Here is a 22,615-nt window from a genome sequence, read left to right as displayed (position 1 = left end):
GGTGAAAGATTTGTTTAATTGCGTGTTTAAAGGAATAGTTTACTTTAAAATGAAAAGTGTCAAATTTTACTCAGCCTCAAGTTGTTTCAAACCTATAATAATGAATTTCTTTCTTCAGCTGAACACAAGGAAAGATATTCTGAAGAATGTCAGTAACCAAACAGTTAACTGGAACCATTGACTTCCATATTTTTTTTCCTATTATGGAAGTCAATAACTCCAGTTAACTGTTTGGTTACTGACATTCTTCAGAATATCTTCACTTGTGTTCAGCTGAATAAAGAAATTCATACAGGTTTGAAACAACTTGAGAGTCAGTAAAGGATGACACAATTTTCATTTTAAAGTGACCTATCCCTTTAAGGAGAACATTTGTATGATACTAAATTTGAGCCTTATAGTATGAGTCGTGTAATACATTTTTTGCCTGACTGTAAAGGAGATCTATAGTTTCATGCTTTTGTTTTGCTTTGCATACTTTGTAATCATTCCACCAAAGCCATTTTGCACTATTTGAGTGTCACTACAATAATTTCTCAAGCCATTCTACAATCTGATATTCATGCTGTTTTTGTCATTTATTATTGAACAGCATTAAGGATCTCTCACTGCTAAAATGGTATTGATCAGTGCATTTTCAAATCGAAATTTTGTGCTTGTTTTTTGTTTTAAAAGACATTAATTAGGTTACCGGTAAAAACCAAGTTGCAGAAAGGCTTTTAGCTCGGCTTTGTCCAGTGGATGTTGTTAGAAACCACTATTTTGGATAACATCTTGTACATTAGAGACAAAAGGTACAGACCTCACTGGTTTATCTCATTTATTTTGGTCTTACATGGTATTTCAAAACCCAAAATTGCATTCAGAAAGGCACAATGCGCAAGACAATCATATGCGTTTAGGGTGAAAAAAGGATTTTCAAGACCCATGTAAGCAGATTCATAACTGTTTTGTCCTATGATGTATATTTTCCATATAGTGCCTAATTATTTCTGTCACTCTTAGTTCTGCTCAATGCAGGTGATTAACACTAACCCATGGTTTATTGTTGTAATTTTAAATTTTTTAAACATTCCATTCATTCCACAATTTATCGCGTCCTTTTGTATTCTTGTACTGCAGATGTTTGTTTTGTAAGAAGGTCTCCAATGATGACGTTTGTGGGCAAAGCAGATGTGTGTCTCTCCAGAGGCCTGCCTGGATAATATCAAAACCACCTCCATTGACTATCCAGATGAAAAATAAACAGTATTCGACTCTGTGGTCGTATTGTCTTTTTCTTTAGCACAGCTTGTATTAGTTTCTGGACTAAAATGCAATTCACAACAATGTCTGATTATTATAATTGATCCCACTTCTACAATGAGAGCAGCACATAAGCTTAGATTTTAAGATGCTGATCATGGATGTGAGAGCTTTTGAAGTGAAGGCCACTTCCTCCAAATCATGCGGTCATGACTTTTCGAAAAATGGAATATCATTCTTTTTGAAATCGGTTTATTTGATATTCAAGCATTACACTTGAAGTATAAAATACACATTCAGCACTGGACAGCTCCACATTCCAGCTTTTTTAGTTGGAGAAAATGTGAATCACATTGTTGGGCACGTAGAAACAGTACTCAAACCACTCCCTCAATACATGCATCCGGATACGGCGTTCATGTCTGTTATCTGTAACTGCATACTTGAGAACAATGCTTTAAAAATAACCAAAAGCTTAGGAAGTGAGGCACCATAATGAATTTAACACAGTGTAACGCTTCCTATTTTTTTTTAACAGAGACGAAAGGGGATTTACTGTTGATTGATTTACCGATTTGAATCCAACTACAGGTTAACCTTTGCTCGCTGTTATGTATAATGGTCTACTCTCTGATTAACCCTCAAATAAATTACCATGTTAAAGGAGCATCAGTCCTTTAATTATTAACTAAAATAGATAAGAATTAAGAAAACATTACATAATTTTCTAAAAATGAATCTAACCCCCCACCCCACACAATTCACATTTAGAGTAAATCCAATCAGTGCTATTTGCTAGGATATTGTACCCTAAACATTTCTATAAACTTAGAAAATACTATTAGAGCAGTTGGGATCCTGATACTCGAATCCAGGGGTTTTCAAACGGTATGATGCCAAGGACCCCCACATATATTTAACCGTTTATGAGGGACCCCCTTCCTAAAAAAATACATCTAATTATTTTAAATGTATGGGGGGGGGGGGACTTTTAACCTGTTAGGCTCAATAGTAAGTGTGACATTGAATAGAACATTGTTTCCAAACTTAAATTCAATATACTTAATGTTGGATGTATAAACCTGAAAGACAGAAAGAGAACATTTTCAATTCAAAATTATTTGTATAAGTAACTTTCACATTAGATGTATGTAAGCAGCATACATAATGTGTTAAGAATACTGCCTTACAACCCCAGTGAGCAAGACAAAGGAGACTATAATGAGAAAAACTCACTAGAAAGATACAAAGCAAACATATAGGGCAAAAAAGGAGAGAAACATTTAGAAATGTTTGGTTTACTTTATCCATATTTGCTTCGTCTTTTTATTCTCTGAAATTTTCTGGGGACCCCTTAGAACCTTCTGGGGGTCTCTGGACCCCAGTTTGAACACCCCGGCTCTAATCTATCAAGTAGCACAGCTAGAAAAGACTCAGTTCACAGTGTGTATGTTAGTGTCTGGACCTGGGTCCATTGAACCAATATGTGGACAAGCTTGAGTTTATCTTACAAATAGGAAGTCTTGCCTCGGGTCAACGGTTCCTGTCTTTGAGGATGAGAACAGGGAAAAACAGCAGTTCCTCACACCCACACAGAGACACTGCACAGGGGACTTCCATTCCGCCTATAATTCATGAAACACTATGCAATTCCACAAGGATTTGTCTAAAACTGGAGTTAATGGAACGTAACTTGTGAAACCAAAAATATTTTTTGCTACTATAACTTCTGAGCTAGACCATCTTGGCTAATTCTTGTTTTTGTATGCAATTAGTAGATCAGCGTGGCTATGATGATAAATGGACGCCCCCTGCTGTTATTAGAGCAAAGTACACAACTTAAAAATGAATGAATGGAAATGTAACTTTTGATCCAGACGCGAGTCCTCCGAGAAGCCAAATAGACATGTAAAGTAAAATACTAAAAAAAATATTACGAAACATAAAACTGTCAACGGTGACATTAGCAAAAAAAAAAAAAAACGTTTAAGAGAGGCAGCGTAAGGACGCTAAGGACAATAAAACGACGCCCCCAGCTGATATGCGTAAACAGACGTAATAGACCTAGATTATTTCAAAATTGTTATTTAAAAAAACGAAAAAAAAGAACTGTAGTTTATAACTTGACTACAGTTTAGTAATTGATCTGGGTTTTGGACATGGTAGTAGTTTGTGTAAATAACATGGCATAAATATATGCTATAAATATGTTGTGAATGATAATAATTAAAGTATTTAGGAGTTGGATTCAGACTTCTAAGCTTGCTTCTGTCTGGTTGAAGCACTCGGTTAACAGCTGTGAAGGGGCAGGCCATGACCTCATGGAAATGAACTGCACAAAGGGAGGATACAAATGTACCTCTCATTCTTCTCAATGTTACTGCAAAAACATTCTGTGCAAGTCTCTGCCAGCAGCCTAGGGAAAATTGGAACTACTTGCCTTAAAACAAAAACAGCAAGAAAAGCAGGAGAAAGGGATAGAGAGAAACAGATAGAAAGAAGCAAATATATAGCCTGTGAATATATGCCAAAACAACAGTAAATGTTATCGCACCTTTACTCGAAGGTTACTTCCAACCTAATCAGCTTTTTATTGGTCAACACAGTGAATTTGTGTGTTTAAAGTTAACACACCTAAATCCTAGGGCACAGGCCCCTCATCAAAAAAAAGTGTCCCCATATTTTGATTATTGTGCATTTCCTAATGCGAAGACTGCACTTCGCCTGTGAAATGTCACGATACAAAGGTAAATGTGTCTACACCTACAGTGTAATATGCTCAAACTCTAGATATAGAATACAATTATATGACTCTATAAAAGATAATGGGGTATTTCACAAGAATGAAGACTGGAGTTTCAACAAATTCTTTGGCCCAGATAATTTCAGTGAATCATGTGATTTAGTCTTGTGATATGATTCAAAAGTAATACAGAGACTTTTCATCCTTTTATTTAATGTCCTCCAGTACCCATTCATTAAAAGTAAAATGAAAGGGGTGACCTGTACATTCTTCAAAAACTCTCCAATTGTGTTTCACAAAAGAAACAAAGCAGGCTTAGAATAACATGAGTGAATAAATACAGTATTTCCCATTAAAAGTGCACTATTGCTTTAAATTCACCCTGAAATATGAAACCACAGTCCTCCATTTCCCAGCAGTAGAAATTGCTTTTCCTTGTAACATTTAATGACAAATTAGGTAATTATAGGTGTCATATTTTATTGAAGTCATATTCCAGAGAAGTGTTGGAAAGTATTTATTGTGCTTTTTCACAAAATATAGACTGCCACCAGAATAAACATTTTGTGAGAAAACAGCAGAAGGTTCTTCTTTTTTTAAAATTTGTATTCCATATAAAGAAGTAAAGTTTAATTTATGACTTTCATTCTTTTCAAGGCAACTCTCCAGTCTTTTTAATCTGTATGACTAGATGTAATTATAACTGAATCTGTGAAGTGATGATCATATCTGATTCTATTGAAATGATTACAAATGAAGGCCAATTAAAGGCCTTTGTCTTATCCATGACTGCTTTTCCAATGCATGAAACCTGCATGAGACAAACAGAAAGTTAGGTGCAGTGTGCTTTAAATCTATGCAAAAACAGCAGAGTTTTTCCAGTCTGAGTACACTAGGAAACCAGTGAAAGTGCTGTCTGTCTTTGGGCTGGAGTAAAAGCCAGTGTACTCTCCCAGGGCCATCTGCACCCACACCTGATCTCCTGGAATCAAGTGCACTAGTGTTCCTCCAGACAGCGAGGCAGGTTTGGACCAGTTCCCGAAGATCTGAAAGTAGGAGGCCACGGTGTGTGCGTTCTTTATGAGGTCAAACTGCAAGCTGGAGCGGTAGACTGTGGCATGAACGGCGAAGTAGTAAACACCCGGCACTCTACATGTGAATCTTCCCGTCTCTGGATTGTAATCACCCTGCTCGTTCAAAATAACTTTGTCGAAGCGAACCGCATCGCCTACCGCCAATGGAGTAGTGCGAGCTTCAGACAGTTTGGCGCTAAAAGCAGATTTGGGGGCCACCGCACACTCGCCCGGGGTTCCTCTCTCGCCTTTTTCGCCTGGATCCCCTCTGTCTCCCGTGAGGCCCCTCAAGCCCGACTGACCTGCCATAAGCATCATGGGATTTTCATGTTTTACGATTGACATTCAACAGAGTGCTGTAGGTATATGCAGGTATTTTTGTAGGCCAAAACCAGGAAACAAGTTTGCATTTTTTAAGTTTTTTTTTTTTTTTTTTTTTAAAGGCTTTTGGTTAAATGCCTTAAATAAGATCTGTGGTTAAAACACATTTTCATGTTTTATTGTACATCATAAATACATCAGTAATTCAAGACAAGTAAAAGTTTTTTGAAAGCTTTTACTTGTCTTGAAAAAGGTGGTTGCTAACAAGTGGCTGAATGGGAATACAGGGGTTGCAGGGGACATTAATGACATCACGGAGAACAGGATAACTCATTTATTTATTAGTCCGCTTTAACAGCCTCATTCTGTTTAAAATCATGGTCTTTCAAACAATTTTAAATCAAAATTTCAAGGAAATTGTTTTTTAAATAAAGAATTCATGCAGCTATAATGTAGTTAATGGCCAACGTTTAGCTTTTACCTCTGACAATTATATTTAGGCTATAAAATTCATAAATTTATTCAATTGTGAAGATTATCATGATCAACAAAAGTTTATGATTCTTAGACATTTTGTTTGTCACAGAGCTAATTTTCTGCATAAATCTTGGGTTTTTGTAGAGGGAACCAGGGTGATGCTAACCTTCGGTTTTGGCCTACAAAAATGTCATAACTGCAGCACATGGGAGGAGAAGGTGAGAAAAACCATTGAGGTTGGTATTTTTGTACCTGGTTCTCCTCTCTCCCCTCTTTCCCCTTTCTCTCCTGGTTGAGCATCACGGCCGTCTCGTCCATCCCTGCCGGGCTGACCGGGGCTGCCATGCAACCCAGGGGATCCTGGGATACCTGGGCTTCCTGTGCACAAACTGGGGATCTTATTGTCTTCCAGCGAGTTAGAACAATGTACTGCAATAACAAGCAGCAATGAAAGAGGCCATGTCTGCAGAGATGTCATCGCTCAGTCTGTGGAGAAGAGAACAAAATGGAAGGGGAAAAAATGTAGCCTCATAATCTTGTTTCAAGATGATTTTAGCATCACTGAGACTAAAAATGGTATGAAGTCTGCACATAATGTGAAAAGCAGCTTAGTACGACTCAGAGTTGCATTATCTCACCTCTTGGTCAAATGGGTGAGCATGCCAAGGGAAATTTTATAGTACGTAATAATTACTAAAGTACAAGCTCAACTGTGTAAGTGTAAAAGCAGATGAAGATTTAGAAATAAAGCCCATCAATTCATAACTTATAGCATCATATTTGTATATAGCCTATATAGCATCATAATTGTAAGAAAAAGTTATCCATGTGGTCTGTGTGTTATATATTTTGAATTGAAAGTCTGACAGCCTCATCCACTTCCAGTGATATTGAAAAGAGTGGCCGGGATATTCTTACAGAATTTTTGGGTGAGCTTTCCCTTTAATAACTCTCTCCAGTTATTTTGTCAGCTGATTTCCATCTACAGTACCGAGGGGTTACAAACTGATGTTTGTAATTAGCTGGTGAATATGCTAATTACTATAATAAATTCTTATTATCTCTCATTGATGAGGTCCTGAACCAAGTCAATATAATAAGGCTGCAAACGCACTGCCACTACAGCAGGAAGTATTCATGGGCTTGTCAGCTCTCGTAATCCTGTCTGGATCCAAGCATTTCCAAGATTGTGTCTTTGCGTAAATCAGCAGGTTTCTGTTCAAGTCTGTCAAACAGCTGTTCCTTATGAAAGTTGAGAAACTGCTGATGATTCACATTGAGAAATACAACCAGACCACCAAAGCATTCTTCGAAAATTATGCAGAATCAGTTAAAGGACTGGTCTCAGAAACATCTGTCCTAGTACATCTGGAAAGTTATCTCTCGGGACTGTTTATGTATCGTGGTTCTAAACGCTTTGAGCAGCTCAATCCGTAAGCCATGTTAGGACGTAAGAGTAACGACTGCCAAAGTGCACAGAACAAATACCGTCATTCCAATGTCAACTGGATGGTCAGATTTCCAAACAAAGCATCACTCGCTTTCATATGCGTCACGTTTTGTTATTATTGCAGCCTTGTATCGACACAAACATTGGGGTACATTCCTAGAATATCATTGCAACGTTTAAACTACACTGTAAAAAAAGGCAAATTGTGAACTTTTACAGTACAGTCGACTTGGATGTTAAAGTCATTTCAACTTAAATTATGTTAAACTGACTTTAAAAAATGAGTTACATCTTGAATAACTAATAAAAAAAAGTTTAGCCTTTCTTAACTTATTTTGATGAGTTAAAACAATGTAAAAACATATGTTGTCATAACTTACTGAACATATAATTTTTAAATTATAAAACCAGTTTCTCCGATTCATAAGGTGCTTATCTTGAAACTTCATTGCATTATAAATGGGTCTCAAACAGCATTAATCATAAATTAGTAGGAAGAAAGGGTCATCTCTCAGTTTTCAAATATTTGGCTTGAGAAATATAAATTGCGTTAACCTGAATCTTTAATGTCTCAATAACTGGAAAAAAGTGACCAAACTGAGATCAGGAATGAGTAGCAGTGATAAACAATCTTGACAAAAACAAAAGTTACATAAGAGACTGAAAAATCTTTCCATTTCAAGACTCAGCAGAGTTATTTCATAGTACAGAACATTATTGGTAGTAAAAGTGAAATAATAGCCATATCTGCGTCAAAGTGTCTAAATTATAGCCTAAGAATTTTTCTTTAAAGGCAAAACTAAAAAGTTGCTGGTAAACATTATTAGTGAAAAGAGTCAGACCCTTCATGACAACATATTTCACCAAAAAAACCAACAACTCACCATTTAAGTTTTTTGAAGCTCCACTGGCTTGACAGTCTTGAGAAGGCGAAAGAGAAACGAGCAGTGAAACTCCTCTTTTCTTTGCTGTCCAAAGCGTCTGGGAAAAAATGAGCACTCCTAGCCTTCAGAGGAAATGGGAAGCTATTGGAAGCCAATTAGAAGTAGAGAGGCTGGGAGATGGGGAGGGAGAAAGAGGGATCATCCAAGGGACGGAGAAGAAATGTTTGTAGCTTGTCCAACTTTATAAGCATAAACAATATCTGATACAGCAGAGCCTTAAAGATGGGGTCTTGGGCGCCAGTGAACAGTCTGGCGAGACCCTTGAGTATTTAATTAGTGTGGAGTTTACAAAGGAAGGATGCCAGTTTATTGTGGCGAATTTGCGAGAAATAAACCATGCAAGGATTACAGCCCTGTGGTCAAGTTGGAGGTTGAATTATTCTTGCTTTAAGAACAAAAAGCATGTGTTCAAAAAAATGTCAATGATCATGTGACACGGCCATTTTATGTAAACAAATCCTCTGCATTCATACTCGCCACATCAAGAGAAAAAAAACATGCTTGGTGCAATTGAAAATATGTGGTTAGTTCTCTAAATGAGCAGTGAAAATCTGCAGACATGAATGAAGGCTGGGAGATCTTGGTGATGTGGGTGGCAGTTCATACACATGGTTCTAGTTACTTTGGTAGCTTTATTTACAGGGCAAAACTTCCCCATTAGGGGTATTCAGGACTCTCTAGAACACTTATACAGCCTTGTAATTCTCATTAAAGGTCTAATGGCTCAAACTACTTCCGGGAGACTGCTAGTGGCTCCTTGTTGTCTGTAAGGTTCCATAGGGCCATGCACTTTATATTATAAACAGCTGGATGGAGTAGACACCTTTTTCTTGATCTCTTGGTGTGAATGGTTTCAATAAAGTGCCACATTTTAAAAGTCTTAAATCATAAAAAATTTAGTCTCTAACGCTTTAAAGTAAATTGCACATTGTTTTTTTTAAAGTAATCTTACCATGTAAAACCAAGGCAACCCGTGTTCTAACTTTTTATTTCTTGAAACATTCTTCCTTTTTGCAAGACCCGTATTTTATTATGACAGTTTGACAGCAATTTGCTAAACAATCCGTTTGGATCATATTGAAATGATCAGTGTTCAAAAATAAACTTCAGCAGCTCTTTGGGGATCCTTCAAATGGAATATGCAGAACTGCAGTTGCTAAAAACAGCCATAACCGCACATTCATTCTGGAATTATGCATTACTGACACCTTGAGCAAGGCACCGAACCCCCAATCCTTCCTCGGGTGCTACAGAAGAATGGTTCCCCGCTCCTCTGGGTGTGTGCGCGTGTTCACAGATGCACACACATTCTGAGCATGGGACACCATACTTGGCTACATGTCATGTCACTTTTTAAACATTATTGACATCTATAATTCCATGAAGAAACTTTAACATGCATGGAAACCTTCCGTTGCACAAAGGTTCTTCAGGTTATATTAAATTGTTCTGCGCTAAGAAAGAAAAACAGTCCTCTGAAAGTTTATTTGGGGAACCCAAAAAGGTTCTTATGTGACGCTGTTGCAAAAACACCCTTTTAGAACTTATTTCAAAAGTGTTGTCGCCATTCAATGTCCAATATAAAATACGGGTCTTGATGCAAGACCAGAAAACTAGTAACAATTATGGAAAACAACAAGATATCCAGTCTGAGTAAACAAGACATGTTTATTATTTAAACTATCACTTAAATAAAAAAAGTGCATAGAAAATAAACATGATTAGAAACTTTCCTTTTTACAGTTGTTATGTACAATTTTTTTCCTCATTATACATTCATTCTTAAGTAGTTTGTGGTTGAATATTTTAGATTAACAAATTTTCCTTCATTTTTCTGTAAAACACTGATGGGGCAACTTGGAAAGAAAAAAAAAAAAGAAAGAAAAACCTTAAAACTGTCAGTATCAACATCAACATGATTTCGAAGCTACAAGGGAAAGGAAGCGTTGGGTAAGACAATGCATTTTTCAAGAGGAACAAATTAAAATCTCTCCTCCTCAAGACCTCTCTGACTCTCTAAAGTACCTCCGATGGTCCGCAACTTATTTCTGTACAAAGTGAACCAACTTAAAATTCCAAAAACAGGGAGTGCTGTCACCTGCTCTCAGAAGGAGCTTTACCTCAGTGTGCATCTAAAGATGCTTGCAGAAATAAATAAATAGAATGGTTACCATTACTCATTACATCACATAAGAAAAAGTACAACTTAAGATCCAATAGGAGAGAGGAGGTATAGGTGACATGGCTGGGTTTAGGCAAGGACATTTTTTTTCTAATGTCCACATACTGTTAAAAATGTACATAGTAAAATAAAGCCAACTACACCATCAAAAGCAACCAAAATATCAATGCTTAAAAAGTTTACAACCACATTTTACATTAAATTGTTTCATAATATAAATACCGCTCCTTTCCAAATAAAGAAAAGTTCAAACAAACTAATTAAAAGAAAAAATAGAAAGAAAGAAAAACTGCAATGCTCCATTGAGGGAACATACACAGGCACAGGAAAACTGGTACTTGATTTTGATATTAAAATGATGCACATTAGTTACTCTAAAGTTTATCTGTAACACAAAACCATTACAGATTATACACTGAACAATGCAATTAACCATTATGAAGCTGCTGTTTGCTACTGTAACTAAGTTTGTCTGTCCATTCCGTATATTGTGTAGATATTGAAATACAAGTTACTATTCATACACGTTTAGTTTATATATATCCATGTATATTGTGTATACATATATACTGTTGATTATAATTACAGGAGAAGGTGTGGTACCACTTGTGTGGTGTGGAAGAGTAAAGTCCAGGAAAACGACAGAGCGTGTCCGCTTCTGAAACACTGACCGATCACTGTTACACCAGTATATGGAGCATCTGAAGTTGTATTGATGTCTGTGCAGGAGTCTATTACAAAGCCCTTAGGATTGGTAACTGCATTACAAAAAAAATAGATTAATAAAATAAAAATCTTATTTCATTAGACTGAGCAATAGTTTCTGTAGAACCCTGCAAAGATTGCCATTGCTGTATAGTCCGCCTATTATATGAAATAAAAAGCTGTCCCGTATCTTCCCAGTCTTTCACGTTGGAAAATAAAATAATAATATAATAGTAAAAAGAAAGATTAAACAAAAATTCTAGAATACATTCAACAACGGCCTAGCTGCAGAGTTCAGCACGTCCCTGTTCCACAGGGGTGCCAGGGCGAGAGGAAATTTGGGAGAGACCCCCAAGAATCCCTGAAAGAGATGGCTAAACCACAAATTCTGATCAATACAAACGTGTATACAAATATGAGGCAGCAGCCAACAAATTGCTCAATGTGAGGCAACGTACAGAACTCTGATCTTCAGTGCCATAGTCAAAAATGAAATTCTGGAAAGGTCAAAATTATTGCAGCCTAGGTAATGTGAGGGCTGGAGGGGGATCTACAGTGGCCGAGGAAAAATATTTTTTTAAAATTAAAGTTACGAGGCAAATGAACTGGCCTTGAAAGAGGCTCACTAAGGAAGCCACAGTTGCACTAAGCAGCTTCGTCTAGAAGTATGTGCAGATCCCAAGCCATTCTGCAATACCCACATATTCGTGCTACAGCATCCCTTTGAAAAGCATCGCAATCTTACATAAAAATAAATGAAATGAGTCAAATATGAAGTGGAATCGGTTTGTGCCCTAGTTAATACAGCTTTGACTCAACACTCAGCTGACTATCCAATCAAGTTCTTGCATAAATGCATGCAAAACGACCAGAAATACTTACAGAGAAGGCACCAAACTCTTTATCTGAAAGACGGAAGAACCATGGAAGAACAATCCACAGAACATCCACAAAAATAATAAAGCCACATCTGTTTCAGCCTTATTCAAATAGGGGTCAAACAAAACGTGAGCCCTGAAAAGGGCACAGATGGGGACAGGTGTTGGTGGTGTCTACATTTAAAAGTGAAAGAGATGATACGAGCAAATAATGTGCATTTACTGAATGGCTGGCTAGAGCGTCCATGCAGTGCCAAGGCAACATGTGTTGAAGAAGACTGGGAAGAAGACTGATCTTCAGTGCACAAGACCATGAGGAAACAAGAGCCCTCCGCCCTATCATAGTGCTTTAGAAGTAGTTTCAAATGGGATAGCCTCTGCGGCAATTCCTTGCATTACACCTATCGCTAAGAAAATATTTTGATATAACAAAATATATGGAATAAACTTTGGGACTTCAGTTGCTAGAAGGATTATACGCATTTTTAGACATTTTCTCCAAGTTTAGAAAATGCAAAAAGGGGCCTTTTAGGGGAAGATGGGCTGTTCTTACATGTAATTTTAAGGCTGGCACTACGAAAGGAGTCAAACCGATCTGCACTTTGAAAAGCTCACTAAACCTAAACTCGTATTTGAAATGATATTTGAAATGTTCGTGCTCGACTTGGGTTCACAATGAGAGCCTCTGGTGGACCGCACTCTGTGGGAACAGTAACTGCTTCAGTCTTTGGAATAGAAAGAAACGAATTGGGCTACAAAAAAATTGAATCCAACAAAAAAAATGTCTTAGAAGACACCACTATAAAAATGTCTGGACAAAGCATTAGTGTTGTAAATCTATTATTTCCTACAAAAATGTTGACAAAATAAATACAATGTTTTATTAAAAATATAAATACCATTGTTAAGTGCTATTTACCAATGAGTGCTTTTTTTGTCATTTGTATAGAAAAATATACATATTCACATATTCAACGAATGATATTTCTGTCAGCGACAAGACAGAACAAAAATAGTCAAGTTTTAAATTGCCACAAAAAAAAACGATCTCAATTTCAGACACACCTATGGGCCTAGGGACAGGGGGAAAAACTCCCAATTGGTGAGAGTCAATAAATAAACTGGTAATAGCATTTGGACTCTGAGCTAAAACCAATTCAATCCTTCAAGGTTTCATAAGATGCCGTGGAACATACTTTTTTGCAATACATTATGATTAATCAGCTTCCTCTCTGAATTACTATTTAAAAAATGTAAAGTAAATAAAAGAATGTCACTCCCCCCCAGACCTCAGAAATTGCTCTGGTCCATTGGCTGTCAGTCCACCAGGATCTCAACCCAGCCAGCCCCTATAGCTCCCAAGCTCTTTGCTGGCCTACTCTTCTTATCACAAAGCATCTTATTCTTTTAAACATTGACAAAAAGAACATTTACAATCTTGTCTTTCCAACGACTATTATTCCATGGACCACTGCTCCCCCTAGTGTTTCCCCTCCTCATCATCTCTCCTCTGAGATCATATTTACAGTGTCTTTTATACAGGGAATCAGGCCCATCTTGGCAAGGATGACTATGGATGCTCTGAAGGCTTCAATGTACATTCAAAAAGGGATAGATGTCTAAACAGGTCAGGCTAAAAAAAGGATTATGTATCGTCAATCTAAAAACATTAAATCTTTCCCTTCCAAAATTGCACTTTGGTGTAGAATGGAACGATGTGGCATTTTTTCAGTAATTTGTCACACTCAATAAGTAAGGGCAGACCAGACTCTACTTACAAATTTAAAACAGTTCACAATATCCTTCTTTGAAAAAACTAAATGGTAAAATAAAACATCATATACAAAAGTTAAGAATAAGGGGGGCACTAATCTCTTAAATTGAGCATTAATAAAGGGGACAAAAGGGCAATCTTCGCCATTGCGACTCCGCTCAATTGTCTTTTCAAAATATCAAACAACTTAAGAGGCACAATACCATTAACCTTCTGATAACCTGAGCCTGCTTCAGTAAAAAAAAAAAAAACATTTAAAAATGTCTCTTCCCTGGCATTATATACTCTTGATAGCATTTCACAGACGGTATTAGCTTGTGAGTTCACTTTCAATTGAGGAACTTGCGACACTTCTTTGCCCTGCAGTTGCAAGGCAGCTTATTGCCTGGTTCTTCGATGGGGAACTTGTAATCGTATGTGAGCTCCTCGCCTCTATAGATTTTGCGCATGGCAAAAATGACAATGTGCTTCTGACCGTCAACATTGACCACGCGGGAGTAGCAGTTGGGCTCGCAGGAGTGGTTAATGAAACGGGCTGCATTGCCGTGCATGGTGGCATCCACCACCTCGTAGTCATCGATACGAAACATGTAGCAGCCAATGCCCTGAGTAAACGCAACAAAAAAACAACACAAATCCATTAGGAACATTGGTGCGGTTGATTTAAGTCCATTACAATAACAGATGACCTAGCATTAGATTTTTACCTTGCCATCATAGTACTTCTCCCGGTTGTCAGTGAGGGCAGAGCGAATGACATTGCCAGAATACTCAATTACCATCTCTCCAGCATCAATGTTCTTCCTGCAGAATAGACCTCTGCCGTGTATGGCTGATCTGTGAACAAAACATAGGATAAGATGGTATGCAACAAAGATGCATGCTTGTTTTCAATCCAACCATTTTTGGTTTAAATAAAAAGTATACATACCTGTAGACACCCACAGCTTCCCTGGATGCTTTCTTTAAGTGCCTGAACCTCGTAGGCAGTGGCAAGTCCATGCTGGTGGCCCGTCTGTGAAAACAAAAGGTTTTGTGATGCTTTAATTTAATTCATAACTGAAAAGAGGTTAGAACAGTAAACTAAGAGTCAGTAAGGTGACTCACCGTACAGACTTCTGCTGCATCTCCTCCTCATCTTCCTCCTGGGGGTTGTATACAGGAGGCTGACGGTGTTTGGAAGCCAGGAAATTAAACATGTCCAGAACTGATCGCCTGAAAATTATGAATTCAAGCAGATGAAATTCAGAAAGATTACACACAACAGTCCCTTACAGAATAACCCAATACCCTTTTCTCTTGTGGAAAGGCTTAAGATTCTCAGGGATCGAAATTAAACAGACTACCCTTGGCCATGATAAATACCTGTGGTACACCTCAGCACGGGCAGATCCATGAGGGTTGACAGGAGGATCATCTGGCTGCTCAGGTTTATGGAAGCGGAACCTGTAGTTTCGGCAATGCCTAGCTCCATACAACTGCTCCAGTAAAAATACTACAGCATCGTGAACAACGCCCAGCATCTTCAACCCATTCACCCCTGAAAAAGAAAAGTGACTTGAAATACAAGATGTGCTTGCCAAATTAACTTGATCAGTAAAATAAAATATGTCTGTTTACAATAAATGCTCTATGTATTTACCATCAAATGAAAGAGCCTTGAGTCTAGCATTGGACCGGGCTTCTTGCACTTTATCGGTTAGGGACTTCCAGGCCTCTGAAACAAAAAAGGAATTTGAAAAAGGAAATTAATTTCACTGAAGACTGACTAATTACAAACTTTGCACTAAACTTCATTAGCTAGATCTCACGTACCCTCAATACTTTCACAGCGAATTTGAAATCCATCATCACTGCAGATTTCAAATATGAGCCCTTTCTTGGGCTTGTGGTCCAGAGAGGAGTCTCTCCCACTGTCCCTCTGATCGGGTGTTTCCACTGAGAATGTGTTTGATCCTTTCCCATCACCCTTACTAGGCAGTCCTGCAAAAAATGTGACAAAATTATCTTTATTAAATCACTGCAACAAATTTAACAGATAGATGGACAGAAATACCTGTAATTTTACCCACCTGCAGTCTTTGGTTTCTCATCATGTGTGTCTGTGGTTTTATGTTTAAGAGCGGAGGAATCATCTGTCATAGTGACAGAGTCACTGTAAAGAGAAAAAGGAAGAGAGTTGAATTAAGGTCAGATACAATTAAGTAAATTGAACATTTTAGATTGATCTTCATAATTTGCCTCTTTTTTGATCCCGTTTCATTTGATTGCCCTGTATCCATCGGCTCAGGTGATGAAAGATCCCGGTCGCTACAAAAAACAAAAACAAAAAAATGTTTAGCATGTTTTCTTTTATAATTTTTTTTACAATATGCAAGGTGCATTACAAAATTTTAGACTCTTACCCTGGAAAACATGATAATTGGATTGCAGATGTGTCAACAGTTGGTGTATCTGAATGAAGTCCTTTGTGTTTCTTTCCACTGCTCTTATCTGGGCTTGGTCGAGGTCTTTTGGACTTTTGCTTTCCTTTCCCAACAGTTGTGGAGGTTGCTCCAGCAGATAACTTTGAGGATTGTTGCTGATGTGGTGGTCGAGAGATTGGAGAGGTTCTTGAGCTCTGAGTGAGGACCCCAACCACTTGACTAGCTGAACTGACATTTGGGTCAAGGTTTTTATCTGCCAGGACTCCTTTCTCCACCTGCTGGTTGACAGACATGCTTATGCTTTGGTTTGGTGGGAAAACACAGATGCTACTTGCAATGGAAGTCTGGGCAGGATTATTAAGATGAGACATCATGGGAGTTCCTGAATGAAGAACCATCTGTTGCTCTGGAAGGCTCAGGTTGTGAGGGTTGATAAGGAGCTTACTTATAGGTCCTGTGATCTCAGTTGAGCTAATGAGGCCTGGGGTGCTCAGCGATACAGAGCTCGCTCCCAAAAAGTTTCCAGGTGCACTGGGAGGCACTGACACAACATTCAAAACGGACTGACTTGGGTTGAGCCCTGACACAGTACATGGGAGCAGGTGAGTTGAGGAATCGTGTCCCAATATGCCAGGCTGTGTTGTTGTTGAAATGGGCATGGGCTGTGGAAGGAGAGTAGGCTCCAAGTACATTACCCCTTGCTTTGGGCGTTTAATGATGTTAGGAATTTTTCTATGAGGTGTGGCAGTTGCAGTTATAGTCCCCAGTTCCATCAGGCCTGTCTGAGCAGAGATTCCTGCAGCAATTTGTGAAGGTGACAAGTTGATTATCATATTGGGCCCAACATCAGAAGGAGCAAGTGTGGGTTGAGTCTTTGGACGAGTCTGTTTCTTGCTCTTATGACTCTGAAGACGAGAAATTAGGCGTTTCTTGCCATGTCCAGAGGGGACCATAGTCGGAGCTGGGGTGATAGATGAAGCACTAGATACCATAGCAACACTAGGGGCATGATCATGCCTATGTCCTGCTTCTGTAACACCAATCTGGGGATCATGGGAGGTGACTCCTATGATGAGGCCTGGTGTGGTGCTAGGAATGACTGGCTGGAAACCTGTCTGAGTGGTGCCTGTGAATGCATGGATTTGTGGGTGATGAGGTACAGGCACTAAACCTTTGCTGCTAGCAGAAAAAATGGACTGAGAGGTGGAGATGCTACCACTGAGGCCTGTCAAAACAGGGGCACTAGTGTTCATGACACCTGTTGCACTAACAGATGGTGCAATCTGGATCTTTTGGGTTACACCATTGGGAAGGGTTTGCAATACATAGAGTGGTTGCAGATGCTGGTTTAGCACTATCAGTTTTTCTGGGCCAGGCTTCATTTGAGAGGCAGTAGCTTGAACAGCAGAGCTTGCAATTGGAGTGGGACCTGAGCTAACGGTGGCAGCAGGAATGAACTTCTGACTCTGGAGAGGCAAGGTGGGTGAGCTGGGAAGACCTGGTGTGCTCGTAGTTCTGGTCAGATCTCGGTTTCCTGTCTCTCCCACAGGTTCTACTCCAGAACTTGTAATATGGTCACCATCAATGCGTGCAGGAATGAAGTGTTCTGGGGTCATGTGACCTTCTTGAACCTGGGAATCGGTACATCTGTCCTGTGGGCTCTTGTTGGATACAGTGGACCCTGTTCTCTGTTTCTTCCCACTTTTCTCAACTCCCGATTCCTCTGTGGTCAAGGTCAACATGGTACGGTCGGAGGACTCTGAGATCAATGAGCCATGATTTTGATTATTTACTGTGGGACTTCGAGTTGTTAACACTGAGAGGTCTGAGGGCAGCTCAAGAGGAAGACCATATGACTCCTCTACAGCAATGGAGGTGTTCACCCCACTCTCGCCAGGTTCAGCACTGGCCAGTGGCTGAGTGAAATCTTCAAAAAGCATGTCCTTTCTTTGGTTAACATCCACCCCATAACCTTCATCTAAAGAAAATGGTTCAGTAGAAGGAGCTTCTGTCTGCTGTCCCAAAGACTGCATTGAAGGAGTATTGAGCACAAACTCCATAATATCAGAAGGCAGTATGTTACCACAGTCATCACTGTTGTTGTTATCAGAGTCAGACTTTAGGAGATCAGTTGTGAGTGACAACTGAGTTTCAAGGGGGTCTTGTCCTTGTGTTTTCACACTCCCTAATGGAAGACAGTTATCCTTCTGATTTTTACGACCTTCGCGACTGTTACCACTGGTGTTATTTTCTGCCTCCTTCCCCGAGTCAATGCTTGATTTCTCTGTCCTACTTTCTCTACCCTTCCTTTTTGTTGAACTTTTGTGTGTGGACGAAGTAGTAGCCGTGGTTGTGCTGCTAGTGCTTATACTAACATCACTCTCAGAGCCATCATCCACACCATCCAGCTGGCCAATTTGTTGCAGTTCCAAATTCTTGGTAGCTGTTGATACCTCATCACTGTCATCATCTTGCTCCTTTGCCTGGTCCCTCAAAAACCTTTGGATTTGTGACCCTCTCCCCAAACACTGATCAATACCTGCAATAGATGGAAGACCAGAGTTGGGGTTTATTATAGTGCGTGTGAAGTTGTAATAATATGTGTCCTTATTTGCACCAATTCCTCCTTCTTCATCTTCTCCACTGTCTGCTGAAGATGATGTGCTCATATCATCTGCCCCATCCACTTGTCCTTCAGCTGAACGCTTGCTACTCCCAGTCCGCTTCTTCATGGAGATTTCACCACTTCTGTAGAAGGGTATGTCTTCCTCACCATATGATCGGACACCGTAGAAAGGGGTTAGCCCAAAGAACATGTTTGATCGAGCACGAGCACTCCGCCTTGGGTATCTGCGCTTCGCTGAACCAGCCGAGCCATCACTATCCTCCTCGTGGTGCTTATCGATGCTGCCTTCGTCTTCTAAATTATTGTCCTCCCCATCATCAGCACACTGGTGGTCCATTAGGTGCTCCTCAGGATCATCCGGATGGATGTGACTGTCTGATTCTGAGCTTTCAGAACTTGCAGATGGGGAGAAAACCATTGCCCGGGAGGACCTTCTTTGGGGCCCCTGGTTGCTTGGGGTAACAGAAGTGTAAGTGTTTGTGTTAGGGGATATGCTGACAGCTTTGGTACCATTAGGATCCAATTTCTGAGACAACAGAGGCAGCCTCTCAGTTTGTTTCTTCACCACTGGAGTAACTACCTTGCTTGATTTAGGGTGTACCTGTGGTGGTCTAATACCTCTCTCACCCCCTGATTTGGGCTGAATAGCATCCGTGGCTGAACTATGCTTTTTTTCAAAAGTAAATCTCTCTTTGGACTTTAATGGCTTCTCCACTTCCTTCTGATCAAATTTATTAACTTCTACTGTGCTAGATCCTGTGTTGCTGCTCAGTGCTGTGTCTTTATTGCTACTGTTGTGAGGAGGTGGACCTTGTGTTTTGACATTACTGCTTTTAGAGTTGCTGTTGAGAACTGGGTTTCGGTTTTGAGTAGTCTCTTTTCTTTCTTTTGAAGCATCCCTGCTCACATTCATTTTGACTTTGGAGTGTTTTTCTTTGGTGCTAGAGGTTCCATGACTAACAGTGACGGCAGCACTTGCCTGGAAGCCACGCTTTATTTCTTCCTCTCCCACCTTGGCACCAGATGACCAGAGAGGCTTCATTGCCGCTGCTGCAGCTGGGCCAGACACATAGTCATGAGACTTCCTACTCCCACTTTTGCAGAAAACTGGTGGCAGAGACCCAGTCTTTCCTGAGTCTTTTGATGCAGCCATTGATGTAACATTTCCTTCCTTGATTGGATTAGCTTTGTCTTTAGGAAGAGTGGCGAGTGGATGACTGGACATAAAAGTGGCTCCGGCTGGTAGGTCAGTATCTTTTGTAGCTTGTTTCCCTTTCTCGGTTTTTAAACTGCCACTTCCTCTCTGATGTCCTGTCAAAACGGCAGTTCCGAGAGGTGGTGAGACTTGACTTGCGCTAGCTGGTTGCAATGACTTCAAACTCTCACCATCGGACGGCTTTTTGGAAGCTTCTCTATTACCATCAATTCTTTCAGTGAAACCAAAACCAAGACGACGCTGTGCTCCGCTGTTTACTGAATTTGACTCTCGATTGTGAGATCTCTCTCCAGATGGTACTCTTCCTTTCTCTGTGTCCCTGGTTAAATGTTCCTTAGATGTTGAGGACAGAGAAGGGGCAGATGAATTGCCTGTCTGACTGGATATTATGCTTCCCTGTGGAAGAGAGGAAAGCTTTTGTCTAGCCTGTTGAGTGGAGATGGAGGAAGTGCTGTGTCGACGAGATCCGATGCTTCGTAGACTGGAGTTCAGCAGAGGGTCCCCCACAGTCACAATCTCATGGGCTGAACTACTAAAACCATCTAAAGGAGGAAAAAATACATTCAACATTTTTAATTAATTTTGTTCAATAAAAGAGATAAATAAATAATGACAGATAAATAATGATAAATACTGCATACAACTCCTACCTGGGGAGGGAAGTGGTCTGGTTGAGGGAGAACGATGACATGGTGGGTAGCTGGGGTGTCTGTTCCTAAAATAAACCTTTTGTTTCGGTGTGGAAGGCACATTTGATGGTTTTATGGAATCTGTTGATCCAGGCAAAGCAGCGTCCACTTCAGCTGAAATGTTTAATAATGACGACAACAATTGTTAAATGCCAACAAAATGTCTCAATGAGGACCATGATGAATCTAAATCTACTTACATGAAACAGGTGGAGGACTATGGGCAACTGTGTGGTTCTCCTCTTGAGCTACTGTGTTATTGATGGTTTCGGTCATAGTGGGGAGGCACACTAAAATTCTACATTTATAAACACATCGCTTACGGGCATCTAGAGTGCTCCAGTAGACCCTTGAGCATCTGTGTAAATATATCCAAGAGGTCATTTCATTTGATATATTGTTATGTTTACTGAGATACAACACTGTAATTTCAAAGACTTACTGGTATCCCACGGGAAACAGCTTCCTCTCACAATCTGACAGTTCAGTTAGCATACCGAGACAGTCAATTGTCATAGATCCTGATCAAAACAAAAGTGTAATTTAGACATTTTGATATAAAGGGCTTTGTTTATTATGTATCAATAGCAGGCACTCTGTAAAGACATATATACCTATCATCATGTGAATATTATCTGGTTCAAGACCATTAGCAAATTTTTTCCTTAGACTGATTCCCTCAAAGTCCACAAGGACCCTCCGAGTCACTTCAAAGCCTGACTCTGGCACAACCTTTAAAAAAAAGTTTATTATTTATAATAAATTCAACACTTCACAACAAATATACAAAAACCTAACTTGCTTACTGATTCATGCATTATTCCTTACCTCGCCCTTTATAAGATCTCTGTGATGCTGACAGTAAACCTTCTTGTCCTCCAAAAAGGCACACTGCCTCTGACGTGCACACATGAAATGGTAGTTGTTGGTACAGGAGGTCAGACAACAACTCACAGTAGCTCCGGGTTTGTGACAATCCTCACATTGCTGAAAAAACCAAACCATGATGCCATTTATTTTTGGGCAGGGAAAGATTTGTTGTCCATAGTCGTTTTAGTAGGCTTATTCGGCATCAAAAATATTACATAAATGTGTATTATGACAGTGTAACACTGTAAATCTAAGCCATGTGTAATGTTTGTTCATTGTGTACCAGCTGTTTGCCTCGGCCGACTGCCATGTGGACATTTTTGAGAGCACCGTCAACATCCTCGAACACCTCTGCTGACCACAGTGCACAGTTCACATGGGCCCACTCATTCTGGCCAATATAAAGCAGCCTCCCACAGTCCTAGAAAACATATTACCCAACAATGTCTTACAAATCAAACAAGATTGAAATGCAGGATAATTAGTCCATATCTATACCTTTTAAATGTATTCTTTTTGGTTGCTAATTACTCACATTTGTGTTCTCATCTCCATAATTCAGACAAAGTGCACATTGTCTGTTGTCACCAACACCAGGAGAAGGGGGAATCACAGGACTGTCTTCAAGTTTGTGGTCTGAAATCAAAAGAAATATTCTTGTTTAACTTATCTACATACACTTCTCAGTTTGAACTGAACAATTATCAGAATTTAATAGGATGTAGTTTTTGACTCCTATCACAATGCATACAGTTTTAAAGTGACTCTCTCACCCTGGATAAGCATGGGTGGTGGAGGAGGTGGTGTGGGGGCCATCGGGGAGTTGGGTTCTCCTGGGGCTTTAGGAATCGGAGCTGGGATGATCTTTTTCATGAGCATAGGCTGCTCAGCCCGGGCAATCTCCTCCCTCTCCTGCCACTGGGCATAGTTGTGATCCAAAGAAGGGGGCAGCACAGCATTTGGAAGCAGTCCACTACTGCAAAGATACAACACTGT

The 22,615-nt window shown here is 39.6% G+C and overlaps 2 protein-coding genes across 2 annotated transcripts in view; both read right to left on the bottom strand.

Annotated features, from left to right (window-relative positions):
* Positions 1-3,402: 3,402 nt before the first annotated feature.
* On the bottom strand, positions 3,403-8,328 carry c1qtnf5 (C1q and TNF related 5). The gene is made up of 3 exons (XM_067451760.1): positions 8,194-8,328; positions 6,112-6,345; positions 3,403-5,363 (listed from the first exon to the last, which is right to left on the bottom strand). The coding sequence occupies exons 2-3, from the start codon at positions 6,335-6,337 to the stop codon at positions 4,843-4,845; spliced, it is 747 nt and encodes a 248-aa protein (XP_067307861.1). The 5' UTR covers positions 6,338-6,345; positions 8,194-8,328; the 3' UTR covers positions 3,403-4,842.
* Positions 8,329-9,901: 1,573 nt separating this feature from the next.
* Positions 9,902-22,615, bottom strand: part of kmt2a (lysine (K)-specific methyltransferase 2A) — a 40,243-nt gene continuing 27,529 nt past the window's right edge. Inside the window, exons 18-35 of the mRNA XM_067450709.1 lie at positions 22,393-22,595; positions 22,155-22,255; positions 21,903-22,040; positions 21,578-21,736; positions 21,364-21,481; positions 21,192-21,270; positions 20,950-21,107; positions 20,711-20,863; positions 16,198-20,602; positions 16,034-16,102; positions 15,865-15,947; positions 15,608-15,775; positions 15,435-15,509; positions 15,158-15,332; positions 14,900-15,007; positions 14,724-14,807; positions 14,500-14,629; positions 9,902-14,397 (exon numbers count right to left, since the gene is read on the bottom strand). Of these exons, the coding sequence (XP_067306810.1) occupies positions 14,122-14,397; positions 14,500-14,629; positions 14,724-14,807; positions 14,900-15,007; positions 15,158-15,332; positions 15,435-15,509; positions 15,608-15,775; positions 15,865-15,947; positions 16,034-16,102; positions 16,198-20,602; positions 20,711-20,863; positions 20,950-21,107; positions 21,192-21,270; positions 21,364-21,481; positions 21,578-21,736; positions 21,903-22,040; positions 22,155-22,255; positions 22,393-22,595 (6,682 nt within the window). The 3' untranslated portion in view covers positions 9,902-14,121. The remainder of the gene's footprint in view (positions 14,398-14,499; positions 14,630-14,723; positions 14,808-14,899; positions 15,008-15,157; positions 15,333-15,434; positions 15,510-15,607; positions 15,776-15,864; positions 15,948-16,033; positions 16,103-16,197; positions 20,603-20,710; positions 20,864-20,949; positions 21,108-21,191; positions 21,271-21,363; positions 21,482-21,577; positions 21,737-21,902; positions 22,041-22,154; positions 22,256-22,392; positions 22,596-22,615) is intronic.

Source organism: Pseudorasbora parva, chromosome 8, assembly GCF_024679245.1.
Source record: "Pseudorasbora parva isolate DD20220531a chromosome 8, ASM2467924v1, whole genome shotgun sequence".
Classification (NCBI taxonomy): Eukaryota; Metazoa; Chordata; class Actinopteri; order Cypriniformes; family Gobionidae; genus Pseudorasbora; species Pseudorasbora parva.
This window is presented reverse-complemented; position numbering and strand designations above follow the sequence as displayed.